This window comes from Gallinula chloropus, assembly GCF_964237585.1.
Source record: "Gallinula chloropus genome assembly, chromosome: 8".
Classification (NCBI taxonomy): Eukaryota; Metazoa; Chordata; class Aves; order Gruiformes; family Rallidae; genus Gallinula; species Gallinula chloropus.
In genome coordinates this window covers 1535152-1559878 of record NC_140093.1, presented here as the reverse complement: position 1 = coordinate 1559878, position 24727 = coordinate 1535152, and the positions used below count along the sequence as shown (strand labels likewise).

Below are 24727 nucleotides of genomic sequence, written 5' to 3'. Positions count from 1 at the left end.
GCAGATTAACAGACCAGTTTCTGAAGATTCTGATAGTTGTTCCTGTATTTTGATGCCCTTTTTGCTGGTCACTCCACATGCTGTTTGACACTGAATCCCATGAAAGTGAAAGCTCAGAGAGGGACCTTATTGCTCAGCTCCCCAGGGCAGATCCAGAACTTCATCACCCAGGGGACAGGAGATGGGACAAGGGGCAATGGGCTCAAGCTGCCCCAGGGCAGGGTCAGCTCAGCTGGGAGGGAAAAGTTCTTCCCTGGCAGAGTTGTGGGGCTGTGGCACAGGCTGCCCAGGGAGGGGCTGAGTCACCCCCTGGGGGTGTTTAACAGAGGGGAGGTGAGGTGCTCAGGGAGCTGGTTTGGCACAGGATGGGAATGGTTGGACTTGATGATCTTAAAGGGCTTTTCCAACCTTGTGAGTCTGGGATTCTGTGGCCCCACTTTCCTTTTTAAACCCATCAGTTGAAACAGTTCTGGTTTGCAGCCCTGGGACAGAAGCTGTGGAACAGCAAGTTATTAGTGGAGGGTGGTCAGAAGAGACACGTATGTCAGCAGCGCTCTGAGGATGGTCTTGCAGCTAAGTGATGACTAACAGGGGAGAAAATGAGCATAAGGGGTGGCTAGAGAGGTTATTTGGTGGATGCAATGCTCAGTTTCACAGATTTATTCATTAAAACGATTCTCTGATGCTGTGGGATGGATGGTTTGGTTCCCTTCATCAGGTGGGACAGTGTGACACCACTGTGGTTGCCCCAGCAAGCCCACCGTGTCCCTTCCCAACCCCTTTCCTGGAGCTGCTCATGGATTTGCCAAACCTAAAGTAATTTAGACAGGAATAGATAAATCTGAATGAAATGTATTCTGCATTCAGTTGGAGTCAGTGACCTGGAAGGTCTTTTCCAACCAAACCAACTGTATGATAATTGGGCTGCTGTGACCTTGTGGCTGCCTGGAGCTGACTGCTGCTCCCTTTAAATTTGGACAGAATGATCTGGCTGGTTCTGAGAGCTTCACTGGGGAAAGCACAGAATGCATTGCCTCAGCCAAGATAAAATCCTGGGTTGAGGCTGAGGGAAGTGTCTGGGTCAGTTGGGTGCCAGACAGGGCGATGAGGATGGTGGGGTGTCCGCTCAGAGAGAGAGGAAGGAATGTTCTTCCTGGAAAAACCTTTGTTCAAAGGACATTGTTCCCGTTGTGAAATCAGGTCTGTGACATATGTGGAATCAGATTTGCTTGGCAGTGTGTGTGAACACATTTTTTCATGGCAAGATCACGTAGGAGATGCACAGCAGAGGCAGCAGGCAAAGCACTGGCAGCCGCAGTACTGCTCCTCTGACACTGATCTGAGCGTGGTTTGCACCATGAAGATGGCTTTGGGTGCAGTTTGTACAATGAAGAGCTTCATGTTGAAATATTAGAATAATTCAAGGCCAGACGAGGTTGAGTCCTGCTGCCCTTTGGACTGGGGAGCTTTGGGGGTGAGGGCACCCAACCCAGCTTTCATAGAATCCCAGACTGGGCTGGGCTGGGAGGGACCCCAAGGGTCACAGAGCTCCAACCCCCTGCCACAGGCAGGGCCACCAACCTCCAGGCCTGGAGCTACACAAGGTTGCCCAGGGCCCCAGCCAACCTGGCCTTGGACACCCCCAGGGATGGGGCACCCACCCCCTCTCTGGGCAGCCTGTTCCTGTAAAGAACTTCCCCCCCTAATATCTAATTTAAACCTTCCTTCCTCCCAATATCTATTTTCTCCCCTTTTGGGCTGAAAAGGGGAGTGATAGAGCAGCCCTGGTGGGCATTGGCTTTTAGCCAGGACCAAACCACCATGGTCATTTTGGTGCCCAGCATGGCAGAGCCTCGTGCTCACAAAGGCCGGTGGCCCCGTGTTCACCATCCACTGGCATTTCAGTCCAAAACCAACAATGAGTTGCTGTGGCAGGTAATCCTTGGGCAGCCACAGACCTTACAGACATACAGCAAACAATAACCCCCCCCCAAACAACAAACCAAAGGAAATGAAACATATGAGGATGTGTCTGTTGTGTGTGCATCGAGCCCTTGTGAGTCCTGCTGGAGGAGTGAGCCAGCCCCTGGTTCCTCACCTGGCTGTCCCACTGCAAGAACCAGATGCTCTTTGGTAATGGCCAAGTGAAAAAGGAAGAAATGCTTGAAATCCTGTTTTCAACACTCTCCTCAGAGCTTGTTTGCAGAACCCTTGTCCATACAGAGCAACCCTGTGCAAGCCCTCAAGGCCCTGTGGGAGAAGACCCAGCTGAAGGGGACACACAGTTTTGAAACTGCCATGATCCAGTCGACGTTTCCACACCAAAAGGTAGGTAAGCTTTTTCTTGTTCTGAGAAAAAGAACAGTAGAACTTTGCCCTGCCTTCTAGAAGAGCTGCACAAAGCCCTTTGCTGTCTTGGCTGTGCTCAAATTGGGAAAAGCAACCACCCCTTTCCCTGCCCCTTCTCCTCCTTGGCCTTCGCTCTGACTGGGCGTTTGCCCTCACTGACATGCCACGTCCTCTTCTCCTGGATGGCTGTGCCACGATCCAGAGCATGTGCCTCTCTCATCCCTTTTATGTGGAGCTCTCAGCTCGTGGGGAGGTTGAAAAAGTTTCACCAGTCATTATATTTGATGTCCACAGTGCTGGTTTGTGCTGTGCTTTGAAAGGTCTCCAGGCTTGTTCTCCATCCCTCCCACGTGCCTCCCAAGGATTGTTCCCAACAGGATGAAAACTAGTGATGCTATACGTGGATTTTTTTTTCCCTGCTCACAGTTTCAAAGTCTAGATTCAGATTAGCTGCCTTAGAAATTCATCTAGCTAAACACAGGCTTGGATTTTATGGAGCTGATCACATGCACCATTAGTTCCCCCCATCAGTCTGTAGGATTACTCTTGCAAAGCTGTTTACTGTCTCTGGGATTTCAGTAAGGGCTATTTCAAAGCTATTAATCAGGCTTCTTGGAAAAGGATGCTGCAGGATTGTAAAACAAGTATCTGTTTATTCCTGAACATCCCCATCCAGCTCAGTTGGATGAAGGGAATTGTCAAACGTGGGGTTTCAAATGCTTTCCCTCAGATTGGTGTATGTGGGATTGATTTGCAAAGGTTGTGGCTGATTGCAACCCTGGAGTTGTGTTAGAAACACCACCTGAGCCCCCCAGGTAATGCTGCACTGGAGTGGGGACTGCAGCTCCAGTGAGGAGTTGGGGATCCCCACATCTGAGCCAGCTCATGGGCCTGTTCTCCTTGGGCACACTGGAGCTGCTACTGAAATGCCAGCCTGACACATCCAGAGGCATTAGGACTGCTTTTGTGTTCCACACCAGCTTAACTTGAGTCCCTGCTGACATCTGCTAGTCCAAAGTGGGAGCTGGTGGGGTGTGAAGGAGTTTGGGGTGATTAGAGGGCTTAGGAAGGGCCCTGCCTTGGTGGGCAGGGTTTAGATGCAGCACATCACACACACAGAGTCTGCAAAACGTGTCCAACGCCCTAGAAATGGGATTAGTCTCCAGCACAGGGGTTGCATAATCCTACTACTGCTCAGATACCAGCATCTGGCCTATTTTAGGAGCTTTCATCACTCCATGACAGGAACAGGATCTCCTGAGTTCCCAAAATAGGGGAGCTGGGAGATGAGACACTGATCTTCTTCCCTGGTCTAATGGATTAAACACTGAACAGGAGTGTGGAAGCTCTGGGGGCTGTGGATTGCCTCACAGCCCTCAGAGGATGAGACAGGCAGATGGAATGCATCTGGAATGGTGAAGGACTTGGAGGTTCTGTCTTGGTCTCCACAGGGTGTTGCTGGGTTTGCTTCCTCAGCTTTGGTTTTGCTTATTAATGCAGAACCTGGGTTTGTCTCTAGTGCAGCTTCCACTTGGCTCACTGAGAAGAGCCCCACTGAGCTTTCTGGGGGTGAGCCCAATCCCTGCCCTGAGGGGGGGTTCCTTTAGCTTCTCCAGTCCCAAAAACTCAACCTGGAGCATTCCCAGCTTTATTTCACTTGATGGACAGAGCTTCTGCCATAACCTGCATGTGTCATTCCAGAAGCTCTTCCCATGGCTTCAGATTTTGTGAATTAATTGACAGAATTGTCAATATAATTCCTCTGCCAGGAGTGTGGGAGGGGAATAGTGGGGGGCTCATTGCTTCATGAAGTGTGGTGCTTTTAACTCAGTGTTTGAAATCTGCTGATGGAAACGCAGCATCAGCTCCAGGTATTACATCTGTGTCAGGTTTTACACCTTGTGTTGCTGCAGTGTGGGGATGCTTCCTCAGAATTGAGGAGTGTGAGGACATGGGGGATGTCAGACCCCCAGCAGCCACCAGGAACCCTGGTAAAGCCCATGCTGGAACCACGCTCTGCAATTGTGTGTTACCCTCTGACCCCAGGGCTGATCCAGGATGTTAATCCAGGACTTTTCTGTCCTTGTGCATCCCAAAGCATTTTGCAAACCAGGAGAAAAATCTATTACATCAGTGGTTTATTCCTGAGTAAACTCAGAACTGTGTTGAGATGTGCATGGCTGGGAGCTGGTCCTGGGCTCAGCCTGGGATGCATGGACTGGGTGTTGGTGAGGCTGCAGCTTGAGTGCTGGGTCCAGTTCTGGGCTCCTCAGCATCAGAAGGACATGGAGGTCCTGGAGCAAGTGCAGAGAAGGGCAACCAGGCTGGGGAAGGGGCTGGAGGGCAAATCCTCTGAGAAGCAGCTGAGGGAGCTGGGGGTGTTGAGCCTGGAGAAGAGGAGGCTGAGGGGAGACCTTCTCCCCACCTCCCCTGCCCTGCCAGGAGGGTGCAGAGAGGTGGGCGATGGTCTCTGCAGCCAGGGGACAGGAGATGGGCCAAGGGGCAGTGGGCTCAAGCTGCCCCAGGGCAGGGTCAGCTCAGCTGGGAGGGCAAAGTTCTTCCCTGGCAGAGTTGTGGGGCTGTGGCACAGGCTGCCCAGGGAGGGGCTGAGTCCCCAGCCCTGGGGGTGTTTAACAGAGGGGAGATGAGGTGCTCAGGGATCTGGGGCAGCACAGGACAGGGATGGTTGGACTTGATCTTAAAGGTCTTTTCCAACCTGGTGATGCTGTGATTCTGTGCAAGGAATGGTGGTGAACACCCTCCCTGCAGCCAGCCTGTCGCGCCCCCCGGGCAGCCCGCTCATGCCACAGCAAACACTTATCCAAGGGGCTGAGGATGTGCCAGGAGCAAAGTGCTTCCAGATGTCCATCTGCCCAGATTTCCTCTCCCTTGCTCCACAGCTCGTTATCAGAGCCCACGTGGGCCCTTTACAAACCCCAAGTGCTCTGGAGCTCCTCGCTGAGTTCTCTGTGTTGACTCCTGCTGGGTCAGAGCAGCGCTGGTGAGCACTTTACGAGCCCCATGTGATGCCTGAGCAGAGGCTTTTGTTGAGCAGCCTTGCGAGAGGATAATTGACATTTCCCAGCCATTGTTAGCTGGTCCTTCCCTTCCCTCCCTTCTCCACCTCCGTGCAGGCAGCAGGAAGAGGAGCCACCTTTTCACAAAGGGGGCACTGAGGTTTGCAAGCTGCTGGGGCTTGGGGATGAGATAAATCTCTCCTCTCCAGTTGGGCTTTTTCTTTGTGCAGCTCACTGCAGATCCTTTCAAGCACAGAGCTTGCAGCACTGGGATTTGGGGGTCTTTGTTCTCTTTCAGCCTGGAGTTGGCTCGTTGCAGCCACCACCAGATTTTTTCACAGGATGGAGAAGCTCCCAGGCTTTCTGTTTGGCACGATCCACGTGCCCTTATGTCCTGCACAGATGGGTTAGATGAGACTTTGGGAAGAAGTTCTTCCCACTGAGGGTGGTGAGACCCTGGCACAGATAAAGTGGTCCCCAGCCTTGCTGAGGTGGGGGATCCAGGAGGACATCCCCATCATGTTAGCAGGGACCTGTTAGATGAAGAAACCCTGAGAGAGGGCTGGAGGTGGTTGATGAGGGTGGTTGGGTTGGTGGGGAGGGTGCTGGGCAGGACTGCTGTTGAGGAGACAAAACCAAACAATCCCAGACCAGCCCTCTGCCTCCTAGAGACCAACACATGCCTTCTGTATCAGCTGCTGAGGGCGAGGGATGGAGAGAGGCATCCTGCTCCCCACGTTTGCCTCCCCAGGAGCCGTATGGTGACCCCGCTGTGCGTCCCCGGTGATTCCAGCTCACCCTGCAGCAGGTCTGAGTGAGTCTCTTTTGTCTCCTTCCTGCCCTAGGACCTGGACCACGTGCAGATGCACCTGGAAGAAGTGAGGTTCTTTGATTTGTTTGGCTACAGTGAGGAGGCAGGAGCCTGGCAGTGCTTCATGTGCAACAACCCCGAGCGGGCAGCGGGTGAGCGGGTGCTGCGCCGCGGCCGGGCTCTGCGTGGGAGTGGGGTGGCTGGGGGGCAGAGTGCAGCTCATCCCCAACTCCACGTCCCTGCTCATGGTGGCTGAGGCAGGGCAAAAGGGAAAGTGAGCTTCCAGCACAGCACAGGCAGTGGCTCTTTTGGGTTAACCCTGTTTGCATTAACTCCGTTAAACTGCTCTGGTTTCAGCGTCTCTCTGGAGAAGCAGAGTCAGGCACACACAGTATTTGGCATGTGCTTAGAGGGGTGCCACCCAAAATGAACACAGACTCATAAATCTGCATAACTTCTGACCCCTGGGGAGCAGGAGGGGTCTGCACCCATCCTGCAGTGTCCAGAGGAGAGACTTGTGTCTGCTGGACCACATCCCAGCTCCTCAGGAGACTGCAAGGGTGCCACCCTGGCAGAGGTACTGCACCCAGTTCATGTCCTCTTTGTTCTCAGAGTTGTTTGCTTTAATATAATTAATATCATTATCATAGGAATCCATAGTGTGCATCTTCTTAGGAGGAAGGCAATGCTGACAAACAGCTGGCATTGCTAGAAGACAGGGAGAGTGGAGCCTGAAGTTTCCCAGGTACAGTAGATCCTGGGGGATCTTTCCTGGACCTTTGCTGCCCATGGGGTTTCGATCAGGGCACTGCAATGTGGAGGGATGGCTTTTCTCTGAGATGTTTTCTGCCACTCTGTAAAAGCCTGCACAATTCTGGCCAAGAAGTTTGAATGTTTTGGCCAAGTCTTTGCAGAATTGGCTGGTTGGGGTGTTTGTTTTCACAGCTAGCTTCTTATGTTTCATCAGCCCTGAATTTAGTAAGTCTTGTGAGAGTGGCACAGCCTCTCCTGCCTCTGCTCATTCCATGGGTGTTTGACCATCTTCCTCCTTCCACAACTCTCCTGGGACTCAAGGACCACAAAGGAAATCATGCTTTGAGCTGAAATGTCACCTCAGCACTGTGGTCTTACTGCTTGGTTTGTCCATCACATCAGTGGCAGAGGCACGTTGAGCTGTGAGGACAACAAGCCTGTCTTGCCTGGGATTTCAAAGCTTCATGGAACAGCTTTGATTTCAGTTTTCAAAGACATTTAACTCATCCAAAAAGGGGGGGGTGTGTGCAGCAAGCTATTGACTGTGCTGGTAGGGCAGCTGTATCAGAGCCAGCAGAGCAGAAGAAGGTGGCAAAGGCCACCTTGGGGTGACACAGGGCACCATCTCCTTGTTGATGCTGTGGGTTTTGCTGGAGACATCAAAGGACAGCTGACACCTTGGCTCCCTGTTGCTCTGCTGCTGCATCATCCTAGGAGAGGTCTAAGAAGGGCTGGAAGCAGGATGTGGTGTGGGGAGGTGCTTGTGGCACAGCACCATCACCCTGCTGCTAGGAGTGTGGTGTGGGGACTGGGATCCAGGCACCACCAGTATGACCAGTAGAGAGCTGGTATGTTCAAATGGATCTGAGCTCAAGGAAGGGACAACCCCCCAGCCCAGGGTGCCCCCAGCCCCATCCAACCCGCCCCTGAACCCTGCCAGGGATCCCAGGGCAGCCCCAGCTTCTCTGGGCACCCTGTGCCAGGGTCTCCCCCCTCCCCGGGAAGGATTTCTGCCTCCCAGCCCCTCTCCATCCCCCTCCTGCAGCTGGAGGCTGTTCCCCTGGGCCTGGCCCTCCCTGCCCTGGGCACCAGCCCCTCTCCAGCTCTCCTGGAGCCCCATGAGGGACTGGAAGGGGCTCTGAGCTCTCCCCAGCAGCAGCTTCTCTTCTCTGGGCTGAGCCAGCCCAGCTCTGCCAGCCTGGCTCTGGAGCAGAGGGGCTCCAGCCCTCCCATCATCTCTGGGGCTCCTGGGGACTGGCTCCCATAGCTCTGTGTTCTCCTTGTCCTGGGGACCCCCGAGCTGGAGGCAGCGCTGCAGGGGGTCTGTGTCCCAGAGGGGACAGAGGGGCAGCATCCCCCTTCCAGCCCTGCCAGTCCCACTGCTGGGGATGCAGCTCAGGACACAGTTCTGGGCTCCCAACAAACATCACCAGGTCGTGTTGAGCTTCTCACCCCTCCAAGTCCTTTCCCCAGGGCAGCTCTCCACCCACCCCTTCTCTGCCCAGCCTGTTGCTGTGCTGGGGACTGTCCCCACACACCAGCAGGACCTTGGCCTCATTGAACCTCACACAGCTCTCAGAGAGCTCCCAAAAGTGTGGACTGTCCCTGTACCACTGCCAGGAGGCTCTTGAGTCTGTTTGCAGAGCACTTGAGCTTGAGTAGGGGAAGCTGAGTGCTCTGCCCAACACCAGTGGTCCTGGGGAAGAGGGAGTGTAACCCCCACACACCCATGGAGAGCCTGTGGTGGGGGCTGGACACTCACCTTGCTCGCTCATCTCCAGGTCAGGCTGGTGAACAATCACCTCAGAGTGTTGTGGGTGGTAGGAGTGGTGTCCTGATACCCCATGGAGATGAGGGAGGAGGTCACATCTCTGAGGGTTCAGTGTTTCTCCTGGCTGCAGTGAAGAAGCTGCAGTGAAGATTCAGGTTGGATGTCAGGGAAAATGTCTGCACTGGAGGAGTGATGGAGCTTCAGAACCAGCTGCCCAGGGAGGTGCTGGAGTCACCCTCCCTGGGGGTGTCCAAGGCCAGGTTGGCTGGGGCCCTGGGCAACCTTGTGTAGCTCCAGGCCTGGAGGTTGGTGTCCCTGCCTGTGGCAGGGGGTTGGAGCTCTGTGATCCTTGGGGTCCCTTCCAGCCCAGACCAGTCTGGGATTCTATGATTCTGAATCCCAAAGTCTTTTGGAAGGCAAGAAAGTTCTTTCAGCAATGTAGCAACTGAATTCTCCTTAAAGAAGGAATTTAGGAGGAATTCTTGTTCCATTTTGGCATTGGGGGTTGGTTAATGCTGGGCTTCTCTGATGCAGTGTTGCAAGATGCCATTTATCCTCCTGACTTGAGCAGCATGATGCCTCAGAGCCTCACTCTTGCCTTAGGATGCCAGACCAGTGATGGGGAAGGTGGGAGGGGGTTCAGATGTAGCTGGGAGGCTTTTGGGAGCCAGCCTGCTCTTGGGGGCTGAGTGGGTGAGGAAAGGGGTAGTTACACTTCTGCAATGTGCTGGACTTACCCAAAGTAGCAATTAACCCAGAGAAAGTTTGAGTATTTCTCATGCATTCTTCTCATTGCAGAGCATTCCTTATCCAACCACACTTTTCCAGAAGTGCTGATAAATCATCCCAAACTGTTTGCTTTCCTGCCTCCCCTAAGCCAAGGAGGGGGGGAAGAGCATTCCCACAAAATCCTATCCATCTGCTTGAATACAGGGATGTGCCCTGACTGCAGCTGGTCTCAAAGCTGAGAAAACCACATTATATGGAGGGTTTTTTTAAAATTATTATGATTTTTTTATCAAATTTTGAGCATCTGAGAGCAGCTGCAGGAGGTGTTTGAAGCACAGTGTGTGCCCTGATTTAAGTGCCTCCTGTCCTGCATGGACAGTTGGCCTCTCAAGCTCTTGCACACCAACAATCCAGCAAACCCACTTGATAACTGGAGAGGGAATTGCAGCACATCCCCTCTTCTGGAAGCTCCCAAAGGCATTGCAGTAATCCCTGTGGGCTGCAGGAGAGCCCTGCTGCCTGTGGGCAATGACTGGGGGGAAGCTGGGCTGGGAAGGGGGAGCAGGGGGGTGGTTCATGGTGATTCTGTGGTTCTGTGCTTCATGAATTGCTCTTTCTGAAAGCAGCTCCCTCAGAACAGCCAGCACCAGGTTAACTCCCACAGAGACTGACCCTTTGCTGGCAGTGGTGGTTACCCAGTGAGCTGCACTATCCCAGCCACGACGCTCGCAGCAGTTACATCAAGTGGAGTTTGGGGCTTCATCCATCCCAGGGTTTCAACAACCCCAAAACATGCTGAGATGGCTGATGAGAGGAGTGAATCCCCTGGGGTTAATTGCATTTATTTTCAGCTGCTTGGCACCCACACGTTCTGTCCTGGCAAGTTAAAGGGAGCCTGTTAGCACGGAGACCGTTCCTGATGGGACTGGGCTTTTGTGGGTGACTGTGTGTTGCCAGAGGCAGGATGGGATGCTCTGGGCTGGGACCAGGCTGGGATTCTATGATATGATTCTGTGAAATCCTGCTGCTGGGCTGGGGCAGGACTGAAATAACCCATCCCTGTGTGTTCACCTCCCCAGTTGTGAATCAGGGTGGGCAGCCCCTGATTGAAGGCAAGCTTAAGGAGAAGCAAGTCCGGTGGAAGTTTATCAAGAGGTGGAAAACTCGGTACTTCACCCTGGCTGGAAACCAGCTGCTCTTCAGGAAAGGAAAGTCCGTAAGTCAGAAGCCCTTTGGTTTGCTTTCCCTCTTCCCTGCTTCCCAACACCATTCCCCAGGGGTTCTACTGCTCAGCTTTGCCCACGGTCTCTGTGGCTGACCCCAGGGGTTGCTCACTAGACTCTTCTCTCTGGATCAAGAGAGAGATTTTTGATTTGCTCTTGTTCAGGCAACAAATCCCCAGGGCTCAGCCTGTGGCTCCCACACCTCATGACCTGTGCCCCAGCATCATCTCCTCTGCCTTGAGGCATCCCAGGGGCACTTCTCAGGTATCACAAAAGCTTCTGTTCCCAAAGGAATTACATTAGGTTATAAACAGTTTCCAGTCATGTCCAGTGAGTATTCCCTTGAATAAACACAAATTGTTTAAATTCTTCTGAACAGGCTGCCCAGGGAGGGGCTGAGTCACCCCCTGGGGGTGTTTAACAGAGGGGAGATGAGGTGCTCAGGGAGCTGGTTTGGCACAGGACAGGGACGGTTGGACTTGATCTTAAAGGTCTTTTCCAACCTTGTGTGTCTGTTAAACACACCCAGGGATGGGGACTCAGCCCCCTCCTGTTCCACAGCCCCACAGATCTTTCAGGGAAGAACTTTTCCCTCCCAGCTGAGCTGACCCTGCCCTGGGGCAGCTTGAGCCCATTGCCCCTTGTCCCATCTCCTGTCCCCTGGTACTTCTACATGCCTGGCCCAGATCTGAGCATCAAGTCCTGTTGTGAGGTGTCACTCAGGCAGCAGCCAGGAGCATCTTGTGCCCTGGGCTGAGTGTTGCAGGCCCCACACAGCACCTCCCCGTCCCTTTGGGCAGGGCTGGGGGTAGAAACCCTCATGGGAGCGGTTTGGATGATAAAAGCATGACTTTGGGATCTCCCAAGAGGTCTGCTCCTGCATACCCCTGGCACTGCAGGAGAAGCAGCCCCACACCTCACTGCCTGAGTACCGGTGCCAGAAGCATCATGAGATGCAGGGTACAGGCTGTGCCTGGTGATGGAGGCTCCTGCCCAGCTGATCTGGTGCTGGTTTCAGTCTTGGAGGCCAGATGGCACTCGCCTGGCTGAGTGTGACACCTCTACCCCATCACCTCTGGCACTACAGAGCAGGGCTGGGTGCTGGGGGGGTGTCTGGGCTTCCAACCCCAGCCTGAGCACAGAGGAGGCATTGTGAGATGGCCAGCTGGCTGTGACTGTGGGTTCCTGCAGCCCCACCACAAACCTTCCCTCTGTCAGAGGAAGCCTGTGGACAATATTTGCTCTGTGTAAGCAACTGGATGGGCAGCAGGCAAAGGGGAGGCAGGAGAAAAGTCCCCTCTAAGAGGTCTGGAAGCAAAACCACCTCCTGAGCTCCTGGAAAATTGTGGTAAACTCCTTCCCCAGAAACGTGCCTGGGGTATAATCAACTTTCTCCAGCAGCATGAGGTCAGGCGCTGCGTGGTAACCAGGGGAGGGTTTCACTTTGCTCCAGAGACTCCTCAGTCTCAGGGTGGCTCAGGGTCTGGCTCGTGGGGTGCAGAGTTTTGGTTCTTGAGTCTACCCCTGCTTGGCATTTCCTGTGATAAGTGTTCACAGTGCTCATCCTGGGGGAGATTCCAGTGTGGAGCTGGGTTAATGCTGCCCATAAACCTGTAACTGGTGTGGGTGGAACCAGTGGGTGGTTCTGCACGGGGAACCAGAGTTCCCATGTGAAGCTGGAGATGAACTTCACTGTTCATGGAGAGTCCTTGGGTCAGAACTGAACATTTTACTGGGAAATGACCCATTTACACAGCACTTCTTAGATGCTCAGAGGGCTGGAGCAGCTCCCCTACGGAGAGAGGCTGAGGGAGCTGGGCTGGGTCAGCCTGGAGAAGAGAAGGCTGTGGGGGGACCTCACTGCAGCCTCCCCGTCCCTGAAGGGAGCAGAGGAACAGGAGGGGAATGGGCTTGTTAAAGGGCAGAGACTGGCAGGACAAGGGGCTGGGGTGAAGCTGGAGGAGGGAAGAGTGAGATAAGAGATTAGGGGGAAGTTCTTTGCAGAGAGAGTGGTGAGGGGCTGGAGCAGGCTGCCCAGAGAGGGGGTGGGTGCCCCATCCCTGGGCGTTTCTGACTCCCCTACAGCTCTTTTGGGAAGTCCCCATCATTGCATTCTCCTGCCCCAGCAGTGCTGACAAGCCCCACTCTGGAGACAGCAGGTGGTGGACGCTTCAGCAGGTGGGTTTGGCTCTGTTTGTCTGCCCTGTGTGTCAGCAGGACGAGCCTGACGAGTGCCCCATCGAGCTCAGCAAGGTGCAGAGCGTTAAGGCCGTGGCCAAGAAGCGCAGGGACCGCAGCCTGCCTCGCGCCTTCGAGATCTTCACCCGTGACAAGACCTACGTTTTCAAGGCCCAAGATGAGAAGAACGCTGAGGAATGGCTCCAGTGCATCAACGTGGCCGTGGCACAGGCCAGGGAGCGGGAGAGCCAAGAGGCCACCACCTACCTGTAGCGCTGCTGCCACCTCTGTGGCCGTGGCGGCTGCAGCGCAGAGCGTCCCGCTGCCGTCCCATGGACCTCCCTGCCTCCAAATCAGGGCCGTGGAAAACCATGGGCAGACTGTGGTCTGCTGGCCAGGGAGAGCTTTGTGCAGCGTGAGAGGTCTGAGGCAGCAGCAGCCTGCTGGGATGGAGTGTCCCCACCCAGGAGCGCTCCCTGGCACTGGGACGTTTGCCCACGGAGAAGCAGGTACCACATCCACGTGTGAGGTGCAGGTTCTTCCCCAGCCAGGAGATGTGGCTGCAACAAACCTGGCCCCAACTCCTTGGCTTCCTCTGGGATTCACAGGGTCCCACTGGCACTGCTCCAACACTGGAGCACATGAGGACCTGTCTGTAAAGAGATGACTTTCCTTCTTACCACTTCCCAGTGTGCTTCATCCTTTAACTGTTTCTCTGCACCTGGAAGAAATCAGACTTGCTGCTGCCTCCATGTTTGACATGGAGCAATGTTCCAGCTTTAACACTGCTGAAAAGTGATTTTAAATATTTAACTGCTTTCATTTTCCCTCTTTTTCATGTTTTTCTCCCCTTCATAACTGAATGTAATTTTAAAAACTTATTTTCCTTTCTTTTAGGTTTTACTTATTTGTCTCACCTCTTCTGTAGCTTCTCAAGATTTCTCCAAACCTGGACAATTCCCAGTTGGTTTTATTTGCTTTGTCACTCTTGAGTGATCCCAAACTGGCAGGATTACTGTAGGAGAGACTCAAAGCAACAACAACAACAACAAAAAGGGGTGGAATAAATAGTGAGAGGTCTGCAGGTGAAGAAGACATTAACTTGGAGACTGAGGAGAAATACAAATTGAGATTTTCCAACCTAGAAAGAAGGATCTTTCTAGGTTCTAGGTGCTGGAAGGGGCTGCCCAGAGAGGGGGTGGGTGCCCCATCCCTGGGGGTGTTCAAGGCCAGGTTGGCTGGGGCCCTGGGCAGCCTTGTGTAGCTCCAGGCCTGGAGGTTGGTGTCCCTGCCTGTGGCAGGGGGTTGGGGGTCTGTGACCCTTGGGGTCCCTTCCAACCCAGCCCAGTCTGTGGTTCTATGATCATCAGTGTGATGCTCCTTGCTGCACATGCATACATCCAAGTGCACATTGTCACCCCTCTGATGGAGTAAGGGCTGTGCAAACCAGGGCTGAGCACCCACTTCACCATCAAGTGATCAAACATGGGACCCATGGATGGGGAAAGGTGGCTCTGCATCACCTGCTGCCTCAAGGCTCTGTCATCAGCCCTGGGCTGTCACCATCCACTCACATCCTTCCCTGCCATCCCAATGTGATTGGAACAACATGGACACATGGCTGTGCAGCCAGAGAGACACCAGGTCCTGTGCCAGAAAATAACTGCATAAAATAAGCAGCTTTGCCACGCTTCTGCTGTATTAAATTAAAACTTGGCCTCAAATAAGAGAGAAATTCAGCTGGCAACTTACTCTAGTCATCCTCCTAACAGGAGAAACACAGGAATAATCAATCTAGTTATGATGAGAGCAGGGAGATTTAAGAAAAATAAGGAAAAAAAACCAGCCCGTTGCAAACTTTCTTCTCAAGCAAATATAGAAATAGTTTTAATTGGTTCTTGTTAAAATAACACAAGCTGGAACACCCCAGAGCTTAATAGCTGCTGCCCTCTGAACATGGAACGTGTTGGTGGTTCCCATCCCTGGGAGCTTGTGGTGTGTTTGCTCAGCCCTTGCAGGAACATCCCAGCCCTTGTGTCCAGTCCTGGGCTCCCCGGGATCAAACAGCCAGGGATCTCCTGGAGAGAGTCCAGAGGAGGGACAGAGATGCTGAAGGGCCTGGAGCATCTCCCCTGTGAGGAAAGGCTGAGGGAGCTGGGGCTGTTCAGCCTGGAGAAGAGAAGCCTGAGAGGGGATCTGATCAATGGGGATCAATAGCTGAAGGGTGGGACACAGGGGGCCATGGGCAGCCTCTGCTCAGTGTCTGTGGGGACAGGACAAGGAGTGATGGGCTCAAGTTGGAGCACAGGGAGTTCCACACCAACATGGGGAAGAACTTCTTCCCAGTGAGGGTGAGGGAGCCCTGGGACAGGCTGCCCAGGGGTGTGGAGTCTCCTTCTCTGGAGAGATTCCAGCCCCGTCTGGACATCGCCCTGTGTGCCCTGTCCTAGGGACCCTGCTTTGGTGGGGGGTTGTACCCCATGGGCTCTGGGGGTCCCTTCCAACCCCTGTGTTCCCTTTATTCCCAGAAAAGTTCTGCTATTCCTTCTTGGGGAGTTTTTGCAGCCCTCTGTTTCTGCAGCAGGACCAGAGTCAGACAGCAAACCCCAGCCACCTCCCACAAACCTCTTTCCTGAATTGTTGCTGTTTCCTTCCCAGTGCTTGAAAATTGCCATTAAAATTCTGGATGTTTCCAGTGTCCTGAGCAAGCCTGGGCACTGAGGAGGCGGATCCTTGGGGAGCAGGAGTGTGCCAGCAAGGCTGGCCAGGCTGTGGGCTCCCTGGGCCACGGGGCTGCTGGTAGCTCCTCTTGACAGCCTTTCCTAGAAATATGAACCATAGGTTGTACACTGAAACTGCCTTCCCAGGATGTGTTTATGAGAGCTGAGCCTGGTTCTGGGAAGTTTTCCAAGGCAATTTTACCCCCCCATTCCCTCCCTCCTCCCTGAACAAAGCGTTCCCTGGTGTGTCTGACAGGAACGGGGCAGAACAGGCGCTGAGTGCTGAGGTGTTGCTTACAGCCATCCCATCTACTCCGGGTACACATGGAATAAGCTGGAGGTTATTTTTCCAGCTTTCCCCATTCCTCAGCAGCCCCTGGGAATAGCCTTCCTGCTTCTTGCTGACAAGTTGTCTAATTCATCTCCATCCTGATGACTAATGCTCCTCGGGTAGAACCCTTGGCCCCACTGAGGTCAGAGGTGAGACCGCTGGTAAGTCTACTTGGGGTAGGATTTTACTCTGGTTGTTGCTGTTGCAGCTGCACCTTTCCAGCTTCCCACTGGCACTGCGCTCCCCATGGACAAACCTCTGGGACCAGGGTTGCAGTGAGGAGTGTTTGGGGGAGAAAAGCTGCTTCTCTCCCCACTACCAGCATCGAGCATCACCTGGGGCTTGAGCAACGTGCACCGGGGCTGCCTCACACCCCATGGGACCTGTGGGATGATGTGGGCATCCCCCAGTGTCGCCTCTCGTGCTTTGGGGCAGTGCTGGGACTCTGGTTGGCTTTGCATATGGAAATGGTAGGAAAGCAGGGAATAACCAAATGTTACAGGGGGGTTGGATGTGGTTTTGGGGGGTTTTGGTGTCCAGCTTTGGAGCCCTCAGCACAAGGACATGGACCTGTTGGAGCACATCCAGAGGAGGCCACGAAAATGATCTGAGTGAAGGAGCACCCCTCCTGTGGAGACAGGCTGGGAGAGTTGGGCCGCTTTAGCCTGGGGAAGAGAAGGTTCTGGGAGTCCAAAGGAGGCTACAGAGATGCTGAAGGGCCTGGAGCATCTCCCCTGGGAGGAAAGGCTGAGTGAGCTGGGGCTGTTCAGCCTGGAGAAGAGAAGCCTGAGAGGGGATCTGATCAGTGTTTATCAATAGCTGAAGGGTGGGACACAGGGGGCCATGGGCAGCCTCTGCTCAGTGTCTGTGGGGACAGGACAAGGGGCGATGGGCTCTAGTTGGAGCACAGGGAATTCCCCCCAATGTGGGGAAGAACTTCTTCCCAGTGAGGGTGAGGGAGCCCTGGGACAGGCTGCCCAGGGGGTGTGGAGTCTCCTTCTCTGGAGAGATTCCAGCCCTTGTCCTAGGGACCCTGCTTTGGCAGGGGGTTGGACCCCATGGGCTCTGGGGGTCCCTTCCAACCCCTACAGCTCTGTGATTCCCTGGATACCAGGCACTCAAGAGGTAACCCTGGCATTTCCAGCTCAGTGTTTTCAGGACACCAGCACCACTGTGACTAAGCAACAGCCATTGTTTAAGAGCCCAGATTTGCCTGCTGACCCCCACCCCGCCCTTCACTTCTTCTGGCTCCTCCTCAGCAGGGAAATCAGCCTGGACACACAATCACTGCCCATTTTGGGGATAAATCACAGGGAAACCAGAATCTGAGGTGGTTTGTACAGCCCTGGCTGTGGTTCCACTGGCAGCGAGCTGAGGAGATGGTGGCTGTGCAGTGTGTGGCTGGAGATCATTGACAACCCCACGGTCACAGGAGGCCCAGCAACGCCTCCAGGTTAGGAGCATAAAACCCTCCCTGTTCTCTAGTTGCTGGCAGTTCTTCCTGGAAAATGTGTGTGTGTGTGTGAGAGGGCCCTTTGTTTGGCCCTGCTTTTTGTCAGGGATGACTTTGCATGACCATGCTGAGGCTCCCCTCCCTGGCTGCAGACCTGTGCTGGGTGGGATGAGCCTCCTCAGAGGAAAGGAGAGGAGAGGGGCACGTGTCCCCAGGCACAGGGCAGGTCTGCAGCCAAGGGTCCCAGCCTGGCTGTGGTTTGGGGCTTCCAGCCCATGGGAGAGCGTTTGTGGCGAGCAGCCTTGTGTTCCCTTTGAAGGAGGGGGGTGTGAGGAGCCTTTGCTCCATTGCAGGTGGTGTTTAGGCAGCAGCAGAGTGTTTTTCCAGCTGTCCAGGACTGCACTTCAGTTCTGACACAGAGAAGCCACTGCTGGGTTTTGGACAGCCCAGGGCCGTGCCAAACCCTGGCCATGTGCTCACAAGGTCTTCCTGGCTCTGCTCTCCCATCTGATGGATCATCAGTGTCTTCCCCTCTACCTGGGCTCAGTTCTTCTCTCTTGTCTTTGTTAGACCTGAGGGACATCTCCTTCCCAGCGCTGAAACACTCCCAGCCCCGTGTTGGGTTTAATGTGGAGGGATCCCCTGCTTTATTCCCCTCGACTCATTAAGCTTCATGAAGCCCCACAGTGCCCTCTGAATGTCAATGCTGCTGGTGTTCAGGGACAGGCAGGGCTGCAGGAGGGTCCTGCTCTCACCCTGCCCCTCAGCAGCCCAGCACAGACGCTCTTCTCTTCTGGAGGGAAGTGGTGAATCTAAAACAGATCAGGAGTTCATAGAATCCCAGAATCCCAGACTGCCTTGGGCTGGAAGGGACGTCCAAGATCATCAAGTCCCAACCCCCTGCCACGGGCAGGGACACCCCCCCAGCCCAGGGTGCCCCAAGCCCCATCCAACCCGGCCTTGAACCCTGCCAGGGATGGGGCAGCCACCACCTCTCTGGGCACCCTGTGCCAGGGCCTCCCCTAATATCCAACCTTAATCTCCCCCCTTCCAATTTAAACCCATCCCCCCTCAAATTATCGCTCCATGCCCTTGTAAAATGTCCCTCCTCAGCTTCCTTGTAGGCCCCCTACAAGATGGAAGCAAAAAACCCCCAGGGTCCCTGCGTTCTGGTCAGGCTTTAGCCAGCCTGCTGTGGCTGCAGGTCCCTCTGCATCCCTCTGCCCAACCAGCACATGGTCAGGACCACCCTCAGCAGCGTGGGAGCACACTGTCTACTAACACCTACAAGGAATGTCTTTAGACCACTGGCTACAACTCAGTCTATGAAGAAGGAAAGGTGCTTTCCAAACATACCCCACAAGTGCACGGGGCAGTGATGGTGACACTGGCTCTGAGCAGAGGGTGTACAGCATCAGCATCACTGTGCTTTCACCATCCACCCTGTGGATCTGGACCCACCAGGATACGTCTCAGCATAATGGGGGACAAATGACTTGAAACCCTTCTCTTTGTGGGACACACTGGCCACTTGCTGCTGTTTCTGCTCCCTGATGGAATGGATGATGCTGACAGACATGGGGAGGGGGATGGAGATAGTAAACACTGAGTAGGGTGAAACATTTGTCCTGTGCAAAGTTCAGCACACTCAGTGAGAATTTCCCAAGAGCTGGGTAAACCCCTCACAGCCCCCTGGACACCTCTGGGGATATACCAAAGCAGCAAATCCAGCAGAACCTGAGGATCCAAAATTGGGTTTCACAACTAGTTTCAGCTCCATTGAGCGCTTCCACCCAGCCATACCCCATCCCACTGAGCCACTGAGGAGAACCCACGTGCACAGCAGTCACCTTCTTCTGAAAGCCTGTCCCAGCTCCAGGCTTCTCTCTCTGCTCTCCATCAGCATCCTGCTCACTTTCTCCCTCGCAGCCTCCCGCTGCTCTGATTGCCTCTGACAAGGGCCCGGCAGTGGGGGTGGGGAAGGAGGATGGGAACCACGCTGGGTCTATCAGCAGCCTGTTGTACACACTATTAGGGAAGGAGAAATAAAAGCCATGTGTCAAATACCAGTGCTGGCACTGAGCTCTGAAGCCTGTGAGGCTGTTAACGGCCGGACAGGCTGCGAGGGGCGGGAGGATGCTCGCAGAGGAAAGCTGGCTGCCCCACATCTTGCCTCTGACAGCAACCGGGAGCAGATGCTGAAGGAGAACGGAGGAGAAGACAAATATTGAGTGACCCTCCCCCCCTTTCTGCACCGTCTTCTCAGCAGGAATCACAGGGTCACAAGGTTGGAAAAGACCTTTAAGATTAAGTCCAACCATTCCCATCCTGTGCTAAAACAGATCCCTGAGCACCTCATCTCCCCTCTGTTAAACACCCCCAGCTCCCTTCTCCCAGTGTTACAGTCTCCATAGGATAACGTGTCCCCCACAGCAGAGGTTCCCTGCTTCTAGGGCCCAGGCGATCCCAGGTGTCCCCAGAATAGCCCTGTGTGGTAGGAGGGGAGATAATAAAGAGGGAAGGAAGATGTTTCATGGACCATCATGGGATCCTGAGTAAGGGAACAGTGAGCAGCATCTCAGTGGGTGCATCTAGACAGAGCGTGTGTGTCTCTGCATAGGCTGTAAATCACAGAGGAGCCACAGGCACCACTAAGTGATTTACTACGTGCCCGAGGCTGCTGGTGGAACAAGCTGCCTCCTGCAGAGAACGTCAACCGAAGCCGTGGCTCCGCCACATTTCCCACCGGGCCCGGTCGCTTGAGGGAAGGCCTGGATAAACCCATCTTGTTTTGATCTCTGCATTTTGGGTTAACAAACACAGCTGGACACCAAGGCCAAGAATGCCAGCAATGCCTTTTGTCCACCACCGGATTTCAGCAGCTTGTTAAACCTTCACAGGCTGTTTAGACCGGCCAACGTCTGACAGGCCCCAAGATGGCCCATCAGGCCTTTCATTTCCGCGGCCTGCTGCGCGAGCTCACACAGCACGCCCTCCGGTCATCACAGCTACATCCCAGAATGGGGCTTGGGAACTGCAAAGCAGACAGCTGGGATTCACCACGAGTGTCTGAACAGGAAGCTTCCCCTCAGTGATGGGGCAACCTTGGTTATCTCACCTCCTGTGGAGCACCTGAACTTGAGGTGGGTATATAGAGGGGGTATATAGAGGTGGGTCCATGGAAGTGGGTCCCTGGGCTGACAGAGCTTGAGGAACCAGCTGCTGGGGATTAGGAATTAAGCTGCAGGGAGTGGGGAGCTATAAAATGGGTGGCTGGGAGGGCAGGGCCTGCTGGTAAGGTGTGGTTCTGGGTTTACTTGGCATGCTGGTTGACAACTCAAGTCCGCGGAGCCCCTGGATTTGCTGGAAGGTGGGTGATCGTCTGGAGAAAGATGTGTGTGGGTGGCTTTGGTGGTGGACTGCTGCTGGGAGCAGGGTGCTGAGCAGCATGGGTGGTTGCTTTGATCTGCTCTGGCCATTCTGGAGTTAGAGGTGATGCCACAGCTGATGCTGTCTCCTCAGGGACTGTGTTTGCAGGGGCTCTGAGCTGTTGTGGGTGTTGCTTTGGCTGTGCAAGGGAAGCAGGAGTTTTATCCAGGACAGCTGGTTTTGTCCTGGCTGTGTGTTGAGTTTGGAGTGTGTGGTGGGTTATTTTAAAGGAGTAAAGGTCTTTGAGGAGACTTTGTTCTGCTCCAGAGTCACTCCAGGGAAGAAGAAAATCTCTGGGAGAGCACAGCCTGCAAGATCTCTCATCTGATATTAATTCAGGGGGGAATTGGCACTGTTTGAGGTTCTGGTACTTTCAGCTGATTGAATCAGGTAGCTCTTCTGTTAAACTCCAGTGCAGTAAAGGTCACAGAATCACAAGGTTGGAAAAGAGCTTTGAGATCATCAACTCAACCCTATCCATCCTCTACTAACTCATAGCCTCAGCACCTCATCTATCTGTCTTTTAAATCCATCCAGGGAAGGTGACTCAGCCCCTCCCTGGGCAGCCTGTGCCACAGCCCCACAACTCTGCCAGGGAAGAACTTTCCCTCCCAGCTGAGCTGACCCTGCCCTGGGGCAGCTTGAGCCCATTGCCCCTTGTCCCATCTCCTGTCCCCTGGCTGCAGAGACCATCGCCCACCTCTCTGCACCCTCCTGGCAGGGCAGGGGAGGTGGGGAGAAGGGCTCCCCTCAGCCTCCTCTTCTCCAGGCTCAACACCCCCAGCTCCATCAGCGTTAGAAGATTTGCAAAGTTACAGTAAACTGTGAATTTTCTTTTGGATAGACACAAATAGGGTTTAAGGGGAACAACTGAGTTTCACCATCACTCCAAAGGGCTGTGCTGTAACACTAACACAGATGTCTGGCACTGCTCAGGATGATGTAGAACCAGCTGAGCCTTGTTCTGCTCCAAAACAAAAGGTCTGTCCTGGAGTGGGTCTGAATTCCTGCTCTGCTGGGAACGTTTGCTGGTTCCACAGGACCAGGCTTTGAATGTCACCTCACCTGACACCAGTACAGTCCTACTGGCAACCAGTGCTGGGTAAGGGTGGGCTTTCCCTCCTAAAGATCTCCCGGGCTCCCACCCTCTCCAGGGAGCTGGCTCAGCACCTCCTGCCCGGGTGGAGGATTCGTGCTGCAGGTCCCTGCCACATCTCACAGCTGTCTGAGGCAGGTGTAAGGTGATGGGTGGGTGTCACGTTGGGTTTTCTGTTCTATTTGCTTCAGGCTCTCGGTTGTACACAAGCGTGCCTGATTTCGGTGGTTTTGCAGGGAGGTGCTGCCTCCTGCTGGGTAAGAGACCCCAAGTAACGCCTCCCTGCAGTCATTCCAGGTGTTTCTGTCCCCTCAAGGCCAGGAAAGGGCAGTGGGGTAGGACATTTGCCTTGCCACCTGCCTAGCATGGAGGGGAACGAACCCCCAGCAGACGCGAGGCCGCGGGGGAAGGCAGAGCCTTCATCCCTCTGAACGCAGGGATGCTGGCCGGGGGGTGGGGGGCAGTGCCAAACCGCTCTGCCTGTGCCCAGAGAGGTGAACTCCTTGGGGAAGCCCCACTCTCCCACTGCTCCAGAGGCAGGCACTGGGGGATGCGTGAGAAGAACTCTGGGGCAAGGGCAGGGTGCCCCTGCTCCCCAGCGTGCAATGCTTGGAACAGGGAGTGGGTGCTGAGAACTGATGTTGTCAGTACACCCACCAAGGGCCTGCTGGGCTGAGCTCCCCCTGCCATGGGAGCAGGCTCCTGGAGCACTGGAGTGCTGTGAGGGCAGAAGGGGAGGATGGAGCTTCTCACCAATGCAGGGAGACTCCAGGGACTGGGTAAGGCCAGGAGTGTCCCCTGAGCCCCCCAGTTCCAACTGAGCTGCTGCCTAAATAACGGGTGGAATTAGTCGCTTGTGGTGGCTGGGAGGAGAAACATAAACCTGATCGATGTAACGCTCTTCTGCAACATCCCATCACCCCACTAGATGGCAAGCGCTCGCCTGTAGTTGTCCGGCTGTCTTGTGCTTAAGAAGCCACCTCAAATTGGGCACTGGTAAGATGCCAACCTGGCCAAGAACCCCCCGGGAGATGTAGCATTAGAATCTCTCTTGCATTCGTCGATTGTGAGCTGAGATCACAGAGCTGTAGGGGTTGGGAGGGACCCCCAGAGCCCATGGGGTCCAACCCCCTGCCAAAGCAGGGTCCCTAGGACAGGGCACACAGGGCGGTGTCCAGACAGGGCTGGAATCTCTCCAGAGAAGGAGACTCCACACCCCCTGGGCAGCCTGTCCCAGGGCTCCCTCACCCTCACTGGGAAGAAGTTCTTCCCCACATTGGGGGGGAACTCCCTGTGCTCCAACTTGAGCCCATCGCCCCTTGTCCTGTCCCCACAGACACTGAGCAGAGGCTGCCCATGTACCCCTGTCCCAGGGCTCTGTCACCAGCTTTCACCCAGCTCAGATGATGAGCTACACCAACCAGTGGTGTGTTCAGCATCATCTCCTAAAGGTTCTTCTTGTTGCTTTACCCAGCACATCCTGTTCAGTGATGTGACACAAACTAAGAGCCCTGCTGTGCCTCAGTCCAAGCTGCCCCACTCTGCCTGGAAGGACAGAATTCCATGTTTTACTGCAGTTGGTGGGAAACTCGCTGCTCAGAGCTCAGCAGAGATTTCCCTTCACTGCCGAGTAAGAAATACCATCCCTGGCAGGGTGCAGAGCTGAAAGGGCAAGGGCCTGGATGACCTGATCTTTCTGCTTGGAATCATCCTCTGGGGAGGCAAAAAGCCAAGTAAAAGACCTCTTGAGATTAAGATGATGCTTGGAAATGCTTTGAAGGCAGAAAAAGCTTGCAAAGCCGTGTTGAAATGCTTGAACAGCTTGCAGGCCACTACAGCAGCTCCCACAGAGACAGGAGTCCAGCTGATGTGTGTGGCTCACCCCTGGTGCTGCTGCTGCCTCTCTGCTCATGCCTCCCTCTGCTCCCCAACCACTATTTCAACACTTGGCCACTAGCACAATACCAGTTTGCTCAGCGTTAAAAGCAGCTTTTTACATTCCCTGCGCAAAGGGCAGCGGAAGGAAGGTGGCCACAGAGGAAGGGAGTGTGTGTGCCCCTTGGGTAACACCCTCACCCCTTTCAGAGAAGTTCTGAGCAGCCCCAGAGCCCTTCCTGGTAACTCCTGTGTGCACCCAAGGCGCAGCGTGCAGGCAGCAGCATCGCTGCCCCTGCCTTGTCCTCACAGCTCAGCAAACGGCTGGAGCGGTGAGAGGTTTGCTTGGTGCTCACATGTGCTGAAGCATTTCTGTCCCAGGACCTGTGTCTGCTGGGGAAACACCTGGTGAAACTGCTGGCTGGCTGCAGCTCGGTGTGTCTGAGCCGCTGCAGCTGCTCCTGCAGCCTGTCAGATACTGTCTGGGGAGGCAGCCGCCCTGACCCCGCAGCAGGATGTGGTCCTGCAGCCTCGGCACGCTCGCTGCCGGAGCACAGAGCCTGTCTCGGGCTCACCAACACGCCCTGGAGCCTCCCCGTGCCCCTGGAGCCCGGCCGGGCCGATGGCAACGCTGCGGTCAGGGTGGGAAGTGGCCTCTGGCTCCGGCTGCGGAGCATGGTGCCTCTCAGACTGGAGCATCTTGCTGGGGTGGGACGTGGGCTGTGCACACAATCTGGATGGGGGGACAAGAAGACAAGGCTCCCCACACTCCAAGCCCATAGGGCGTGCCTCTGAGAGGCAGTTCCTGGGTAAAGCCTTTCCATCTTCATCTGATGAGGTGCTCGCTGGGGCTTGGTCTGCCAAACCGCTGCCTGGATGGCGCAGGACAGGGACAGCACGTGTGATGGATGGGTGTTTGCAGACTGTGAGCATCACAGGTAGTAAGAATAAACCCAGCCCCAGCACTTGGTGCCCTGTGTGTACTGACACCC

General features: G+C 54.7%; 1 protein-coding gene across 2 annotated transcripts in view; it reads left to right on the top strand.

The window, feature by feature from the left end:
• VEPH1 (ventricular zone expressed PH domain containing 1) overlaps window positions 1-13199 on the top strand; it is a gene marked incomplete at its 5' end in the record, with an annotated part of 59808 nt that extends 46609 nt beyond the window's left edge. Inside the window, 4 exons of one of the 2 annotated variants that reach the window (XM_084267473.1) lie at window positions 2194-2328; window positions 6212-6329; window positions 10510-10646; window positions 12871-13199. In XM_084267473.1, coding sequence (XP_084123599.1) covers window positions 2194-2328; window positions 6212-6329; window positions 10510-10646; window positions 12871-13104 — 624 coding nt within the window. In that variant the 3' untranslated portion in view covers window positions 13105-13199. Of the gene's footprint in view, window positions 1-2193; window positions 2329-6211; window positions 6330-10509; window positions 10647-12867 lie in introns of both variants that reach the window. The other variant, XM_084267474.1, reaches the window with a different exon arrangement.
• Window positions 13200-24727: the final 11528 nt, after the last annotated feature.